This window comes from Jaculus jaculus, chromosome 9 (assembly GCF_020740685.1).
Source record: "Jaculus jaculus isolate mJacJac1 chromosome 9, mJacJac1.mat.Y.cur, whole genome shotgun sequence".
NCBI lineage: Eukaryota > Metazoa > Chordata > Mammalia > Rodentia > Dipodidae > Jaculus > Jaculus jaculus.
The window spans coordinates 111496611-111512510 of NC_059110.1; the positions used below are offsets into that span (position 1 = coordinate 111496611).

General features: G+C 56.0%; 1 protein-coding gene across 2 annotated transcripts; it reads right to left on the reverse strand.

Moving 5' to 3' along the window:
- Positions 1 to 2119: 2119 nt before the first annotated feature.
- Neurod2 (neuronal differentiation 2) lies at positions 2120 to 15645 on the reverse strand. 2 transcript variants are annotated; one of them, XM_045157924.1, is made up of 5 exons: positions 15538 to 15645; positions 11741 to 11854; positions 7881 to 8172; positions 6216 to 6552; positions 2120 to 5041 (listed from the first exon to the last, which is right to left on the reverse strand). In XM_045157924.1, the coding sequence occupies exon 5, from the start codon at positions 5034 to 5036 to the stop codon at positions 3885 to 3887; it is 1152 nt and encodes a 383-aa protein (XP_045013859.1). In that variant the 5' UTR covers positions 5037 to 5041; positions 6216 to 6552; positions 7881 to 8172; positions 11741 to 11854; positions 15538 to 15645; the 3' UTR covers positions 2120 to 3884. The 2 variants fall into 2 exon arrangements, with proteins under 2 accessions (XP_045013859.1, XP_004655533.1); XM_004655476.2 differs by lacking the exon at positions 15538 to 15645 and adding an exon at positions 15327 to 15507.
- Positions 15646 to 15900: the final 255 nt, after the last annotated feature.

Below are 15900 nucleotides of genomic sequence, written 5' to 3' on the forward strand. Positions count from 1 at the left end.
AGAGCCAGTCAGAGTGCTCAGAGCGTGGGGGAAGGGTCAGGAATCCCTGGAGCAGCGCTTCTGAAGTGGCTGCCTGCTATAACTCGAAGCAGGATTCCTAATGTCCCTGCCCCAAAAGGGCCCTTTCCTAGTCCCCACCTGACACCTGACAGACGCAGACCCGGTGGCCCGAGAGTCATCAGCTATTTTTTTTTTTAAAGGAGCAGGAATCTAGCTTCAGAACCGAATGGAACAGCATGAGGTAGCTGGAAGAGCTATGCACACAAGTCTGTGGTCCGGCCAGGGGAGCCACGTGGAGGGGTCCTTGCGTCGAGCCACAAGCCACCTGGATCCTGTTCAGCCCTGGAGTTCAGAGCGAGTTCTGGGAAACCAGCTGAGTGGGAGAGAAGCCCAATTAACCTTGTTTCCAGGGCAAGATAAGAGCCGGGCCTTGGTGTGGTGCCCAGTTGAGTTTCTTTTCTCTCCAATCCCCTTCCCCCTCCCCCAGGCCATGCCCTTGCACCAGGCACAGACCAGACTTGATGAAGTTAGAGTCAGGTTGTGGGCCTCTCAGGCCACACATTTCTCACTGCAGCGGAGGAGAAAGAAGATGGGCCAATTGCGTTCCCTCTAGATTAGGAGGGATGCAGAGGTCTATAAGATCCTATTTTCCACCCAAAGGGGCAAATCCCAGTGACAAAAGGCCCACACAGCAATCTCACTCTGGAGAGGCGCTCCCTAGAGAAATCCAGAGAGCATGGTGAACATTTTTAAAGAATTCTAGTGGAAGTCTCCACGGAGGTCTCCCAGCATGAAAATTCTGGCTGCATTGGGTACTAAGGAGCACCAACATCCCTCTGCTGTCAGAAAGCTAAATGCTGGACAGGGGTCAGCACCCTGGCGTGGACAGCTCCCAGCCAGCTGCTCTGCCCGCAGCCCCTTCCAGAGCACTCAGAAGACTGGGAAGTTGAGAGGAAATATTTAGGGGTGCCACTAAGCTCAAGTTCAGTATATTCTGAACCCCACCCCCTCTGGCAATTTGGAGTTGTTCCACCCTTTCTCTTTCCTGCTTCTGCCAAGGAGGTATGTCATTTTTGAATCATGGAGCCTTAGCACGTCTCACCTCAGTCCTGAACAATACAACAGCCAGTCCCATCTCAGCCCTAAAATGAGTGATGGTGTTTTTAGGAAAACAAGTAGCATCAGGAATAGCTCATTTGGGTGACTCCTAAATGTCCTCTTGATTTAGAATGTGAATCGTTGGGACTCGGACTCTTCCCCAAATATTCTAGGGCTGTGATGTGTCACTGAGGTGGGGGGTGGGGGTGGAATCCTTTCAGGGGACCTGATGCAGAGCTGCCTCTGCCTAAGGGACTCAGAAGCTTGAGTAGGGGATTGTCTTCCTCGGTGTTTTTACGCACCCCAGCCTAAGGAGGCATCCCTTTTGTCCAGATCTGCAGCAGGGGAAAGGAGGCTGCACAGGTGTGGCTTGAGGACTCTTTGCCCTGCTCGCTCGGTGATGTCCAGCTCCACTCTAACCAGGTGACCTTGGGCCTCTGACCTCATCCACACCTCTAAAATGTCAACATTCTTGAAGCCAAAATAGTTGATTCCCTTGAGTCCATGAAAACACAAATTTAAAACAGAGATTCCCCCTTTAATACTTATCCTTATGATCTTATAAATTTTAAAATGTATAAATATCCATCCCTGTCTGGCTCAAAGTTTCTCTTTATCTCTCGGCACTTGCTTTTTTGCAACAGTGAGCAGAGGGTTGTAAAACGATGGGCTTTTCCCACCTTGATCATTTTTTGGTGATGGAAAAATATTTTGTTTCCAAAGGAGATACTTGTGAGTGTTTGGGGGATAAACACATCAGCAGGGGGCTTTGTGAGTCTGAGTGGGGTTTGGGAGGGGCAGCAAGTATAAGTATTTCTAGGCCCACTGTGTGTGTGTGTGTGTGTGCGTGTGTGTGTGAAGGTTTTGCAGGAAGGAAACTCCATCCAGAAATGCCCATGATCTGCCTCTCTCTCCCTCTCTCTCTCTCTCTTCTGAATAGTCACTTAACACTCTGCCTCTATCACCCCAGTCCAGCTCAATACCCCATCCATAAAAGGAGGCCACCGTGAGAAACCGGGTCTGTCTTTGCATCTCATTTACATAAATATTTATTAATCGTCATTAAACTGAACAGAAACACGCAATGCACTTGGGGTGCCCGACGGGAGTTTCATCTTCGCTAAGAGAGGAAGGCAAAATTGCGTGTGAGTGGGGGTGTGGGTGGGTGTGTCGCCTGTGGGTTTGTATTTTTGCATGTGTGTTTGGGTACCTGATCCCCTGCCTCTGGTGGGGAGAAGTTCACCTGTTGCCCCTCTTATGGGAAACCCTCCCGAGGAGCCCCGCTCACCCGTTGACAAAAGTCAGGAGGACGCCTAGGGGAAAACAAAATCAAAAACAAAACAAAAAAGAGAGCAAAAACAAAACAAAACAAAAAAACCCTCTCCAGCCACCGCAAAGCTCCGGAGGCGTGGCGCCCTCCGGGGCACAGTGGGGCAGAGTCGTGCTCCCCTCGGACCTTCGGGTCCTCATCCTCTGCGCCTCACTCCAAATGAGGACTGAAGGGCCTGCGGGGGGGGAGGAGGAGCCTCCTATCACCTCCGGGTGTCCCGGGACGCCCACCCGCGTCTGGCCTGCATGTGTGTGCGGTGTAATGTGCGTGTGTGCGTGCGTGCGTGTGTGTGTGTGTCTCATGCAAACCCTCCCTCCCCAAACCGACCCCCCAACAGTTTGCCATTCCATACAAATTTGGAAACATTAAAAAAAAACTGTAGGACGCACAACGGGGGATGGGGCGTGGGGGAGGGCAGTGGCACTGGGGCCCCAAATCTCCGAGTCACTGATTGTAAGAACCTGGGGAGGGGGAGGGGCGGCGCGGGCCCCCAATTCACCAAAGTGCACAGACCCGCGCTTGGGCGGGGCAGCCAGCGGAGCCCTGGGGCGTCCCGGCCAGGCCGCTAGGCTCAGTCAGAACCTCCTTGCATAGATATTTGTGTCTTTTTAAAATCATTATTGGTAGTAGTATTTTTTTTTTTTTTTTTTGCCTTTTATTGCTTCTAAAAGTTCTTACTGCATTTTCTCTCCGATCCGGACTCTGCGTTCGGCCTCCATTGCCTCCTAGTTTTTTTTTTTTTTTTTTTGTATGTTTGTTTTTAAAAAAGGGGGGGGAGGGAAAAATGGATTCTAGTTACAAATTGGCTTGGTATTTCCTTTTCCTTTCAATTCATATCCTCTCCCTCAAAAGGTGGAGACTTGGGTAAGGGTGAAGGCGTTCAGGTATCCTGACTTCTGCCCTCTTCAAGAAAGAGGGGGCGCCCAGATCCTGTCGGCCTCAGCAGCTCAGCGTCTGTAGTTTTTTTTTTTAAAAGTAACAATAAGAAGGGAAAACCGGATCCCGCAGCTTAGCTGCCCCCCTAACCTTGGGGCCTGCTGGGAGGCGGGGGGAGAACCCCAGTGATGGTATTGGGAATAGTGGGGGGGTGGTTCTCCAGGGAGTTGGGGGAGAGAGGTCCCTAGAGAAACACTCCAGGGGGAAAGAGGAGGAGGAGGAGGAGGGAGCCCGTTGGGGAAGAGAGAAGGCGAGTCCCCAGGGGAAAGCGAGGCCCCTGGGACGGGCCACCCACAGGTAAGAGCCCACGCAGCCCCTAGAGAGTGGCAGGGCCGGTGACCCGCTCCCCCCCCAAACCCCGCGCGGAGAGTAAGTGGGGGTGCCCCTGCGCTCGGGGTGCGTGCGTGCGTGTGTGTGTGTGTGAGTGTCTGTGTGTGTGTGTGTGTGTGTGTGTGTGTGTGTGTGTGTGTGTCTGGGGTTCAGGGAGGCGGGCCAAGGCAAAAAGAAAAAGACAGAGGTCTCAGTTATGGAAAAACGCGTTGAGCTCCTCGTACATGGGGCCCCGGTCGTGGTGAAGGTGCATGTCGTAGGACAAGAGATTCTCGGAGTGGACGCCCCCGCGCACCGCCGACGAGCCGAAGACCAGCCCGTGGCCCGCGGGCCGCGAGCCGGGCAGCGCCGAGTAGTGCATAGAGTAGTGGTAGCTCTTCTCGTGGTCGGGCGACGAGTCCTGCTTGAGCGAGAAGTTGCCGTTGAGGCAGAGCGGGGGGCTGAGCGGGCCCTCGTACTCGGAGCTGTTGTAGTCCGGGCTCGCGCCCCCGCCGCCCGCCGCCGCCGCGTACAGCGTCTCGTAGGCGGCGCAGTAGCCGTGGGTCCGCAGGGCGTGCGCCGCGCCGCCGCCCAAGCCTCCGGCCGCCTGGCACTGCGCTCCGGCCAGACGCGAGCACGGGTACGGGTAAGGGTGCATGGCGAACGGGCCTCCCGAGCCGTGGAAACGGCCCGCGCCATCCGCGCCCTGCTCCGTGAGGAAGTTGCGAGAGTTGAGCTGCAGGCAGCCGGCCACCAGGTTGGTGGTGGGTTGCGACAGACCCTTGCACAGCGTCTGCACGTAGGACACCAGGTCGGGTCGCTTGCCCGAGCGCAAGATCTCCGAGAGCGCCCAGATGTAGTTCTTGGCCAGGCGCAGCGTCTCGATCTTGGACAGCTTCTGCGTCTTGGAGTAGCAGGGCACCACCTTGCGCAGGTTGTCCAGCGCCGCGTTCAGGTCGTGCATGCGGTTGCGCTCCCGCGCGTTCGCCTTCTGCCGCCGCAGCTTGGAGCGCTCCAGGCGCGCCTTGGTCATCTTGCGTTTCTTAGGCCCGCGCTTCTTGGGCCGTTCTCCCTCCGCCTCGTCCAGCCCTTCCTCCTCCTCCTCCTCCTCTTCCTCCTCGCCCCCCAGCTCGCCTTCCTCCTTGACCTCGGCCAACGTAGCCTCGGGTACCTCTTCTCCACGAAGGGCAACTGGTTTGGTGGCCCGCGCGGGTCCCGGAGCCCCCGGCACCGGTGCAGACGGAGGCTGCGGTGTCGCGTCACCCTTGTCGCTCCTCGGCTCGTCGTCGTCGCCGTCGCCCCAGCTGGCGAACTTGGGCACGTCCGAGAGGAGGCCGGGCTCGCTGAACAGGCGGGTCAGCATGGTGCCTGAGGGCGCCCCGGGGCGGGGTGGGGGGGCGAGAAGGGAAGATAGACAGCATAGAGTGAGGGGCGCACTGGAGTCACCACGGATACCCCCCTTCTCCCCAACCCTCCTGCACCCTCGAGTCTCGATGCGAGTTCCTGCCCAGGAGAGCCCTGGATGCCCACGTCCTCTCCGCCTGCCCCACCCAGAGCCGGCCCAGCCCTGCCCGGTTTCGGGGCCGGGGATCTCGGCCCAGGCCCTCTTCCCCAGCGCTGGGCCCCGCCTCCGCCCCTCGCTTGAATGGGGGACCCCTCCGCACCCCCCCCTCCGTGCTGGGGCTCTTCTCAGGGTCACATCACGGACCCCGGTGTCTGTGTGTGGGAGGGAAATTAAGGGACCAAATATCTTCGCCCGGGGAGGCGGTGCGCTTGCCCAGAAAGCCCGCTTTCTCTCGGCGACAGGGAGCTGGCTGCGCGGCCGCGGGTGGGGACGGCCGCCCCGCTCCTCGGCTCCTCGGCGACCCGGGCCCCGCCGCCGGGCTCCCCCACCCCTCCGCTGCCTCTCACCCCCACGTTCCCTAATCCAATTTGCAAGTTGGCTGCGCGCCGCCCCTGTCTCGGCCCCCACCCCCGTAGCCCCAATTCCAGTGACCGTCTCCTCTAGCTGTTGTGTCCCGGGCTCCGAGTCGGGCTCCCGGGCTGGGAGGACTGAAGACCCGGGCGTGGGGAGGACAGAGAGGAGCGAGCCCCATCCGTCTTCCCTACGGTCAGGGACCCCCTTCCCCCCTTCCAACTGCCTCCCTCCTACACGCCTCTTCAGATCTCGTTGTATTTCAGGATGGATGGGGAGGAAAATCCAAATTTGTTTGTTTGCTTATCTTTTTTTTTTTCTGGTGGTGGGAAAAGGTCGCCGGTTCCTTCGGGACAGCCATGGGGGGGGGTCCCATCTCCGCCCTTTTGCTCGCCCCATGATCCTGCCCCCCCCAACCCATCGCAGGCAGAACCTCTTCCTCTGCAGCCCCCTGAACTGCAGCCCCTAGGAGAGAGAGAACTTGGGGCACCTCAAATGCCCACCCAGTGAGGGGGCAGAGTCCCATGAAGGGAGAACTGGGGGACTTTCATGTCCGAAGCAGCAGGCCCCCCCCCCCCGCTCCACCCAATCCGCAGGTCAGATCTAGATCCCCCTCGGACAACTTACCTCGGAGAGGAGTCAAGGGGAGAGGGGAGGGGAGGGGGAGGGGGCAAGAGAGAGAGGGGGGGAGAAGAGGAATCTTCTCGCTTATTTCATTGTTCCCCCATCTTCAGGGAGCGGGGGCAGCGGCTCCTCAAGGCGGCGGGCGCCGGCGTCTTCAGAGCGCCATGCGAGCCGCGGAGCGAGTGTGGCATCTCTACCAGGCGGGGTACCAGCCTCTATGCCAGGCCATATGGGCTTGGCACGTCACGGGCAGCAGCTATCACATGAGAGACGGTGATTGGCATGCGTCTGCATTGGGGGAGAGCCGGCTCCCCCGGGACCCGCCGCCATCTGTCACTCTCTACTCCAAAAAAAAAAAAAAATTAAATAAATAAAGGAAATAAATAAATATCTCTGCCGCCCTCCCCGCCCCGCCCAACGCAGGGAAAGCATGGATTGCGAGGGAGGTGGGAGGATTTGACCCCCCCTTTATATATAAAGCCCCCCACTTGGGAACAATGGGGTGACAAGGCTGGAAATTGGAAGTTTGTGGCGTTGGCCAATTCTATCCTCTTTCCCAGGTCCTGAGGTGTCCCTTTCCTGCCTTGCAGGTCCCCAAGGTGGAACAAGACTAGACCTTGGGATGTGGAGAAGGGACCTCAGTGTTTGCCCCCACTTCCCAAGTGGGTCCCATCCACCACAAAGGGACAGCTGAGGCCTCCTCTTCCATGAAGGGTGTGTGTGGGGGGGCGTCCCTGGCCCAAGCCCCATAGGTAGATGTTGGCACCATGCCATCCCTCATCTCTGTCTGCCCCTCCCCCACCCACCACACACACACACACACACACACACACACACACACACACACACACAACATATGTGGCTGAAGGAAATTCAAACCAAGAGAAAGACAGAGAAAGGGAAAGATTTGCCTGGGTGTCTGTGCCTCTGCATGGGCGTGTGTGTCTGTGTGTCTGTCTGTCTGTGGGGACATGTGTGTCTGTCTGTGGAGTTGGCTGATGGGAGACGTTTCCTTGGGTATCAGGGGCATATGTATGTTGGGGTAGGGTGGGAAGGAACCCAGGAGATGAGTGTGTGTGCCTCCCCATCCAGGGGTTAGGGTGGGTGCCGATCCCAATGCTTAACCTAGGTGCCCTCCTCCTCCTCTTCCCCATCCCACCCACTGTCAACTGGGTAGTCTGCCCACCAATAGATTTTTGTCCTGGCCTTTGGACTTGGTTGAGGGAGGAGGAGGAGGAAGAGGAAGAAGACCCTGGCTGGGGACTGCCTAGAGTGCCTGGATGAAACCCAAGCATTATTCTCCTGCAGAAAACGGGAAAAGCACTGAGGTTGACCCCAGCCATTTCCCGGGGGACCCCTGGGAAGATGAGTCAGACAGGTGGCTTGATAGGGAAGTAGGAAATGGCTGCTTTACCTACACAGCTCACCTTTCCACCCTCCCACTGGGCCAGACAGGGATGCAAGTGTCACAGGATGAGTGGGACACACACGTGTGCATCACAAACACCTGTTCCTCACCCTGTGGTGCAGACAATGGAGACAGCCCTGCTCAGACAGACACTGAGTATGTGAAAGCAGGCACCGAGCTCAGGTGGAGAGACCCTTGCCCACACCGCCCTGTGCACTGGTGGTCCCGAAGCATATTTCCTGTCCCCTCCCTTGGTTTACCTATGCATGCTCAACTTTAGTTGCATATGCAGCACACACGTTCACACTTTCGGAGGTCAGCGACATTCCAAGCAATGGGCGGCAGAACAAGAGAAGGGCTCCCTTTCAGCCTCTCAGTTGGGGTGGATGCCTTCTGGTCTTTCTTGGCAGGAAGTCTCCTGAGGGAGCCTTGGCTGGTAAGACATGGACGGATGTCATAGCCTGAGCAAGGTTCTGCACAGAGATGCACACAATGGCTCAGGAGGCCTTGGGAATGGGGCTGCTGTGCTGTGTGGGGCTTTGGAGCCAGGAGCTAAGGAAAAAAAAAAATCCAGAATGGGCAGAGCTTGCTTTTTCTACAGAGACACATGCAGGGCAAAGAGATGCGCCTAGGAAGACACGATGGAGAATGAACAGTGTCTAGAACCCAGGCCCTTCCACCAACCCCACACCGTCTTGGTTGTTTCCAAGATTGAGAAGTCCCTAATAGGCCCTGCATCTGAGGGGAAGCCCACCCATGGAAGATAGACTGGGGGAGGCTGTGACAGAGGTAAATTTTGGGGCACAGTATTGAAGCTTTGCTGTCCCTTTATGGGGTACTCAATCCTGAGCCCCTCCTGGCTATGTGGTAGTTTGGTTACACACACATGCTTTGAGCTTCTGATTGCTATTTGCTAACTTAAAAAAAAAAATACTGGGGCTGGAGAGACTGCTCAGTGGTTAAGGAGCTTACCTGCAAAGCCTAGCAACCAATGTTCAATTTCCCAGTACCCACAGAAAGCTAGACACATAAGATGGCACATGCATCTGCAGTTTGTTTGTAGTGGGTAGAGGCCCTAGCGTGCCCATTCTTTCTCTGACTCTCTCTCTCTCTCTCCCTTTGCAAATAAATTAAAAAAAAAAAAAAAAAACCCAAGTGCCAGGATGGGAGTATAGCTCAGGGCTGTGGTGTTTGTCTAAAGAGCACAAGACCCTGGGTTCAATCCCCAGCACAGACGGAAAAAAAAAAAAATCTGGATGCCTTGAGCAAGTTACATAACCATTTCTCAGCCTTGATTTCCTATCTGTAAAATGGGGTAATTATGCTGCTGCCTTACAGGGCTGTTGTTGCACTAAGAAGGATTATGCATGTAATGAGTTTAACATAGGGCCAGAAATAAAATAAGCCTCCAATAAACACCAATTTTAGCCAGGCATGGTGGTGTACACCTTTAATACCAGCACTTGGGAGGCAGAGGTAGGAAGATCACTTTGAGTTTGAGGCTACCCTGAGACTACATAGTGAGTTCCAGGTCAGCCTGGGCTCGAGTAAGACCCTACCTAGAAAAACAAAACAAAATAAACATAAATAAAAACAAACACCAGTTTTCATTGTTGTTCTTTTTTTTTTTTTTTTTGGGGTTTTTCGAGGTAGGGTCTCATTCTAGCACAGGCTGACCTGGAATCCGCTATGTAGTCTCAGGGTGGCCTTGAACTCATGGCGATCCTCCTATCTCTGCCTCCTGAGTGCTGGGATTAAAGGTGTGCACCACCACACCCAGCTTGTTAACTCTTTGTAAACCTGCATACTTGACAATATTGTTCCTTCACATACCTTCTCCCATATTCAGAATGCTTTGTTTACAAATAAATTGAAATTTTGTTAATGTATGGGTGGGTAGACAAGGAATAAGTGAATGAATGCTTCCTTGGGGGAAAAAAGAGATCCCTTCCCTTCCATCTCCCAACACTTAGTGGGCTTAGTGGTTAAGCCTACTAAGGGTCTCACAGGTGCCTTCAGGCAGAAGGCAGAACCTGGCTCAGGGTAAGAGAGCCGTTAAAGGTCCTGCCGTCAGAGAAGACCTAGCTCCCTGGGTCTGAGAAAGCAAGCCCACCTAACCTCTCACAGGAGGCGGGACGTGGGGGAAGCCATACCTGGGATTCAGAGTTCAGAGAACTTCATCTTTCTGAGCCTGTTCCCTGCCCTTGTCTTTTCTTCCTTCAGAAAAATGGAACAAGTTTTTCTCACTCGACACATTTCAACTTTTTTTTATATAGAAGATACAATAAAAACTAGGGGGAAATTGGAACAGAGGGAGGTGTAGGATGGGCCTGCCTCAGACATGGGCTTGAAGGAGGTCGAACACGTGTGTCCACAGACACGCACGCCAGCATGGACACGCAGGGGCTGCTCTCTGTACACTCAGAGATGCCGAGATGCGCTGAGAGAGAGAGAGAGACAGAAAAAGCCAGAAATGGAAGGAAGGAGACGAAAGGAGAAGGACACCCAGAGATGCCATCTGTTCCTCCCGGTGGCATTGGGGGAAGGGAGTTGGTGAGGGGCCTGGTCCCCTCCAGGCCTCTGAGAGGACAAGAAGAATGAGGCACACTTCAGCCAGGCCTGCAGGACCCCCATTTCTGTTGGTCACTTCTCAGGCAGGGGGCAGGGAGCTGGTGTGTGTGTGTGGGGGGGTGCTGAGGTTCCCATGGAGACGTAGCCCCATCCCAAGGGAGGCCACAGTCTGGGCACCTAAAATGGCTGCCTCAGAGGGGCAGCGGCCATTTTGTTCCGGTGGGGCCCTGAAGGGCAGGGGTGAGGGCACCGAGAATAGAGAGGCTGGCAGGGATGAGGCGGGTCACTCCTGAGCTGTCTAGGGGAATCTCACTCAGGGTGTCAGAAGAATGTTCTAGAAAACTGTTCTTCTTTCATCAACCCCCCCCCCAATCTTCCAAAATAAATGCATTCATCCATGCATGAGTCTGGAACTGTTCCTCTGTATCCTGACCCACAAAAGGACAGCTAGCTAGCCACCACCCTCTCCCCCCCCCCACACACACAGCTAAGATTGGTAGGGGTCACTGTGCCCAAGGAGACTCCATTTCCCACCACAGCGCCAGGCTCGATGAGCAGGTGGGTCACAACCAGGTGCCCACCCCTGGCTGCAGTCAGACATCCATGTCTTGGGGCCTCCCTGGCCAAGGCACAAACAGGTCAGGAGCCAGAGAGGAGGGTGCAGCCGGGCTAGGAAGGGCCATTCTGCCCCTCCGGAGTGGGGGAAGGGCGGGAATGCAGACCCTTGAAGATCCTGCGCTCCTGGCACTGGCGGTGGCGGGGGAGGGGGCGGGAGGGGCTGACTGGCACTGCCCAGAGGGCGCCTTCTCTCGCAGCTCTGATGCTCGAAGCTCCTCCCTACACCTAAGGGCACCTGCCACCCCCTGCCCAGGCCCCCTGCCCCACCTCAAGCGCACAGGACTCTGGGGGGCGGGGAGGGGAACCTGCAGCTTCCTCCTGGCTCCAGGGTGGGCACCTGCCCCGCTGCCCCCTCCCCCTCCCGCCGCAGTGTGCCGAGGAGCGGCGGGCACGCCAGATGGCGTGGCTGAGAATGCGGCGACGTTGCCGGGAGGTGAGGGCTGGCACGGCTGATGTGCGGCTGCGTGCCTTGTGGTGCCACGGGGGAGGGGAGGCTGGCGAGGTAGAGCCCCCTTCCTCTGGGCCGACCTGCTGCCCTGACCTCCAGCGCGCACACAGCGCTCTCTCCTCTCTTCCTTTAGCTCACCCTGGGCTTGAACTCGGCCTCAGTCCCACCCAAAGCTGGAGGAGCTGGCAGGAGCCAAGAGCCCTGGGCCAGACAGACTAGTGACCCCTCACTGCGCCCCCCCAAACACACCTAGGACAAAGGACCCACGGAAATGCTCCAGCCAAGCCATCCTCCTCAGACTTGTGTCCTTGCTCCCAAAGTGAAGCGACCTTTGTCCCCATAACCTGTGACGTCAGGCCTCTGAGCCCTGTTTTTCTTTTTTAATGAGAAGAGCTCTTTGCTGATCACAGGGGGTCTCCCTATGGTCAAAGTCCTCATTCTTCCTCCCCAACACGCCTGCCAGGCACTTCCTCCTGCGCTTACCTGCCCTCCAGCAGAGCTGAACCCCTCTGTTCAGAGGGCCCCTCTCTCCCCTCTGCCTATCTGTGGTCTCTGGTCAGGAGCTCCAGAATCCCTGAGGGGGCCCTGGAGAAATGTCTGCAAAGAAGACAAGGAGACAGGCTAGAGAGACAAGCTTAGCTATCTAGACACTTGCCTGCAAAGCTAAAGGACCCAGGTTCGATTCCCCAGGACCCACATAAAACCAGATGTACAAGGTGGCGCATGTATCTTTTGCAATGGCTAGAGGCCCTGGCGTATCCATTCTCTCTATCTGCCTCTCTCTGTCCCTCAAATAAATAAATATTTTTTTTTCCAAAAAAATGGAGAAGATAAGCCGGGCATGGTGGGTCACGCCTTTAATCCCAGCATTTTGAGACTCCATAGTGAATCAGGTCAGCCTGAGCTAGAGTGAGACCCAATCTTGAAAAATAACAAAAAAAAAAAAAAATAAAAATAATAAAAATAAAAAACCAGTCATGGTGGCGCATGCATGCCTTTAATCCCAGCACAGGGGAGGCAGAGGTAGGAGGACTGCTATGAGTTCGAGGCCACCCTGAGAATACATAGTAAATTCCAGGTCAGCCTGAACTACAGTGAGACCCTACCTTGGGGGAAATTAAAAAAAAAAAAAAAATGGAGAAGACAATGAGAGCCATGCCATTCAGAGCCAGTCTGGGGAGGTGGTCTTGGAGAGAGGTGGAGGGACTCTCAGCTTGGGACTTTCAGGCTGAGCCCGGGCGCAGGGCACTAGGCTCTGGCTTGGGGGCCGCGTGAGGTTCCGTGATACCTGTTACTAAGTCAGTGCCAACCTAGGTGGTGGACTCCACAACTTTTGGCCCAGAGACTTATCCCACCCCGCTCTCAGATGAGGTACATGACGGTGACCCCTGAGGGGAGTGAGCGCCCAGACAACTGGGTCCTGCCCCCACTGCTGCCGAGCTCCTGCTGTCTTGGCATCCTATCTTACCAACCAGGCCTTTGCTTCTATCTTCTTGCCCAGGCTGCCCACGCTGCTCATCCTATCTTTTTTTTTTTTCTCATTTATTTATTTTTGGCTTTTCGATATAGGGCTCACTCTAGCTCAGGCTGACCTGGAATTCACTGTGTAGCCTCAGAGTGGCCTCGAACTCAAGGTGCTTTTTCTACCTCTGCCTCCTGAGTGCTGGGGTTGAAGGCGCACACCACCACGCCAGGCTCACCCTGCTTTCGGCGCAAACTTGGATGTGGTGTTTGCCAGTCAGGCACCTTCCATGGCAGCTCCCCATGTCCCTGAGGGTCAGCCAGGCCACTATGTTTAGGGACACTCTGGTCTGGCTAGGGCCCAACTCCTTGACCTCATTCAAGTTTTTTTTTGTTTTTTTGTTTGTTTTGTTTTGTTTTTTTCTGAGGTAGGGTCTCACTCTAGCCCAGGCTGACCTGGAGTTCACTATGGAGTCTCAGGGTGGCCTTGAACTCATGGTGATCCTCCTACCTCTGCCTCCAGAGTGCTGGGATTAAAGGCGTGCACCGCCATGCCCCGCTCATTCAAGGCTTGTTAACTCTACCCCTCGGCAGCTCAGAGCTGCAGCTGTTTCCACAGACCTCACTGCCCCCTGCCTTGTCTCTCAGTACCCGAGTCCTCTCCCTTGAGCGAATCCTGCCATCCTCAACACGGCTGCCCTGCTGTTGGAGGGTTTTATCCCACAAGTGAGGGTGTGATCAAGGCAAGACACCTCCTCACTCACAGGCCCGCCCCTGCTCTCTCCTCAGCACCACAGCAAGTGCAGCATTGGCCCAGCCTCAGCCTTTTCTTCTGTGAAATGGCCTGATGAGTACCGAGACCTGCCTTCAAGGAGGGTGGCAGAGAGCCTCGCTAGAGCTAACAGGTGTGCATGTGAATAAAGCCCCCAGCCACCCTGACATAACTAATTTTGCCTCCAGCCCTGAATCAACTAGCGCTCAAATATTTTGGTTCCTGGGGCTATCTTCATCACCACAGTGTCTTTGTTCTGTTTCTCTGTCAGGTTTCTGCACAAGCAGTTGGTGGTCTTGCCTGGTCCTCCCTCACTTCCACTCCAGGGTCCTCACAGAAAGGCCAGAGTCAGCGCCCGAAGTGTGGTCAAGTCATGTCTCCTTCCTCCTGCCAAATGGCAATAGTGCCACTGCTTGCCTGCCCAGTGGGGCCTCAGCACTGACAGGAGGACCAGAAGGACAGTCTGAGGAAGTCAAGCCTGGCGGATGGGGCGTGCGCTGGGCAGGGCAGCTGCCAGGATCCACTGCTGTCCCGTGGACTGGGCAGTTCCCAGGTGCTTCCTCTAGACTTCAGGGCTGGATATCTGGCCTGGGGGGGGTGGAATTATGGGGCTGACCCCGATGTGTGCCTTGAGCCTGGTACCAGTAGACACTGATGCCCCACTCCACAGTGCCACTGGTGCTTACGGAGGACAATTCCCAAAGGACCACTTTGTGGGGTACGTGGGGAGGGCACAACCAGGGCAGGGATGTCTGTTAACCAGGAATCTCTTGGCTTCGCCAAGGGAAACTGGAACTCAGAATTAGCCATAGCTTCTTCCTTTTGGCTGCCCTGAGGGGCAGGGTGGGCCAGGAGAGGCCTGCCTGGTCTCAAGTCCTCCCCCCTCCCCCCCCTCCTGAGGCTGGGGACAGAACCCGGGATGTCGCCCACGTGCTAGGCAATTGCTCCACCACTGTCCACACTCCTCAGATCTAGAAGCTTCTTCACAGTGGACCACAGGGGGGAAACAGTCTAGGGATGGGACCTGGAGGTGGGAGTCATGGACCCGTGTTCAGAAAAGAAATTACAGCAGGAACAGGGCACCTGTCTGGTGTTCCCTTAGCTAAGTGGCTGAGCTGGAAGTAGAAAGCAGAGCCCTCAGCTGGGTGGAGCAGTATACACCTGCGATCCCAGCCCTTAGGGGACAGAGGCAGGAGGATTGCTAGTGTCAGACCAGCCTGGGCTACAGAGTGAGGTTCCATCTGAAAACCAAAACAGTCCAAGTGTGGCAGCGCACACCTTTAATCCCGGCACTTGGGCAGAGGTAGGAGGATTGCTGTGCGTTCGAGGCCAGCCTGGCACTACAGAGTGAAATTCCAGGTTAGCCTGGGCTAGAGTGAGACCCTACCTGGTGGGGAAAGAGGGGGCAAAACAAAATAAAACACAATGCTTTGGGGTCCTCCCTCTTAGGAAGCACAGTGATGATATGACGGTCATGACAGGTGTGCACATCATCCGTGCCCAGCCCTGGACCTCACAGGAGTCATCTCGCTTCATCCTCCACAGGCATCTGGAAGGGTGAACTATTTCTACTCTACACCGAAGCACAGAAAGGCTGAGGTTAAGGGTGCCCTAAGTGACAGGACCAGGATTTGAACCAGGCTGTGACACCTGAGTTCTAGGCTTATTCAGAATTATAAACTGTGTCTGTCCTCTTTTCAGAGGGCCCTGTAGGACCACAGAGCCCTGCCACAGAAAAAGGAAGGACCCTTGGCAAAGTTTGTGCCCCAGGTTTGCCCTGTGTCCAGGCCTCCAAGTCACAGCAGCCAGTGACCTTCTCTCAAACGTTCTCCTTACCTGTAGGGGGCAGGTGGGGTTTCTTCTATGTACCTAGGTGGGGTGAGGTCCCTCCACTTGGCAGGACCTTGCCCTCAACTCCCAGAAGGTGCCCTCTTTGCTCCTGCAGGCCTGGGGGGTGAGGCGCTTCCTTTGCCAGGAAGTCCTCCTGGCTTTCTCTGGCCGTAGACACTTGGGGATGGTAAAAAGAACTCAGCTTTACACCCGGTACCTTGTGGATGTGGGACTGAGAGGGACCTCGCAGGATCAGAAGGGCGTCCATACTGAAGCACCTGGCACCCAGTGGACCCCTGCCACTTGCTCCTTGTCCTTCGCCTGTCTTGCTCTGGGTTCTTCGCTCCCCACCCCCTGCCCGCTCCTGGCACAGCGCCCAGCGCGCCCCAGCCTCTCGATCGGCTCTCAGTCCTGACTTTGTGCCTGGCGGGGTCCCCCAGGCACGTGCCCGCGTCCCGGCGTCCCCGCGGCCCTCCTGGCGCGCCTCCGCGTGGTCCCAGAGGAGGACGTCTTGGGACGAGCGCGCGGGGGGCCCTGGGGTTCGGAAGTGGGGACGGCGGCGGGAAGAGGACGCGGCGCC

What these genes read in the sequence shown, in the direction of transcription:
- Neurod2 (XM_045157924.1), bottom strand. Translation starts at nt 5,036, where the DNA reads ATGCTGACCCGCCTGTTCAGCGAGCCCGGCCTCCTCTCGGACGTGCCC.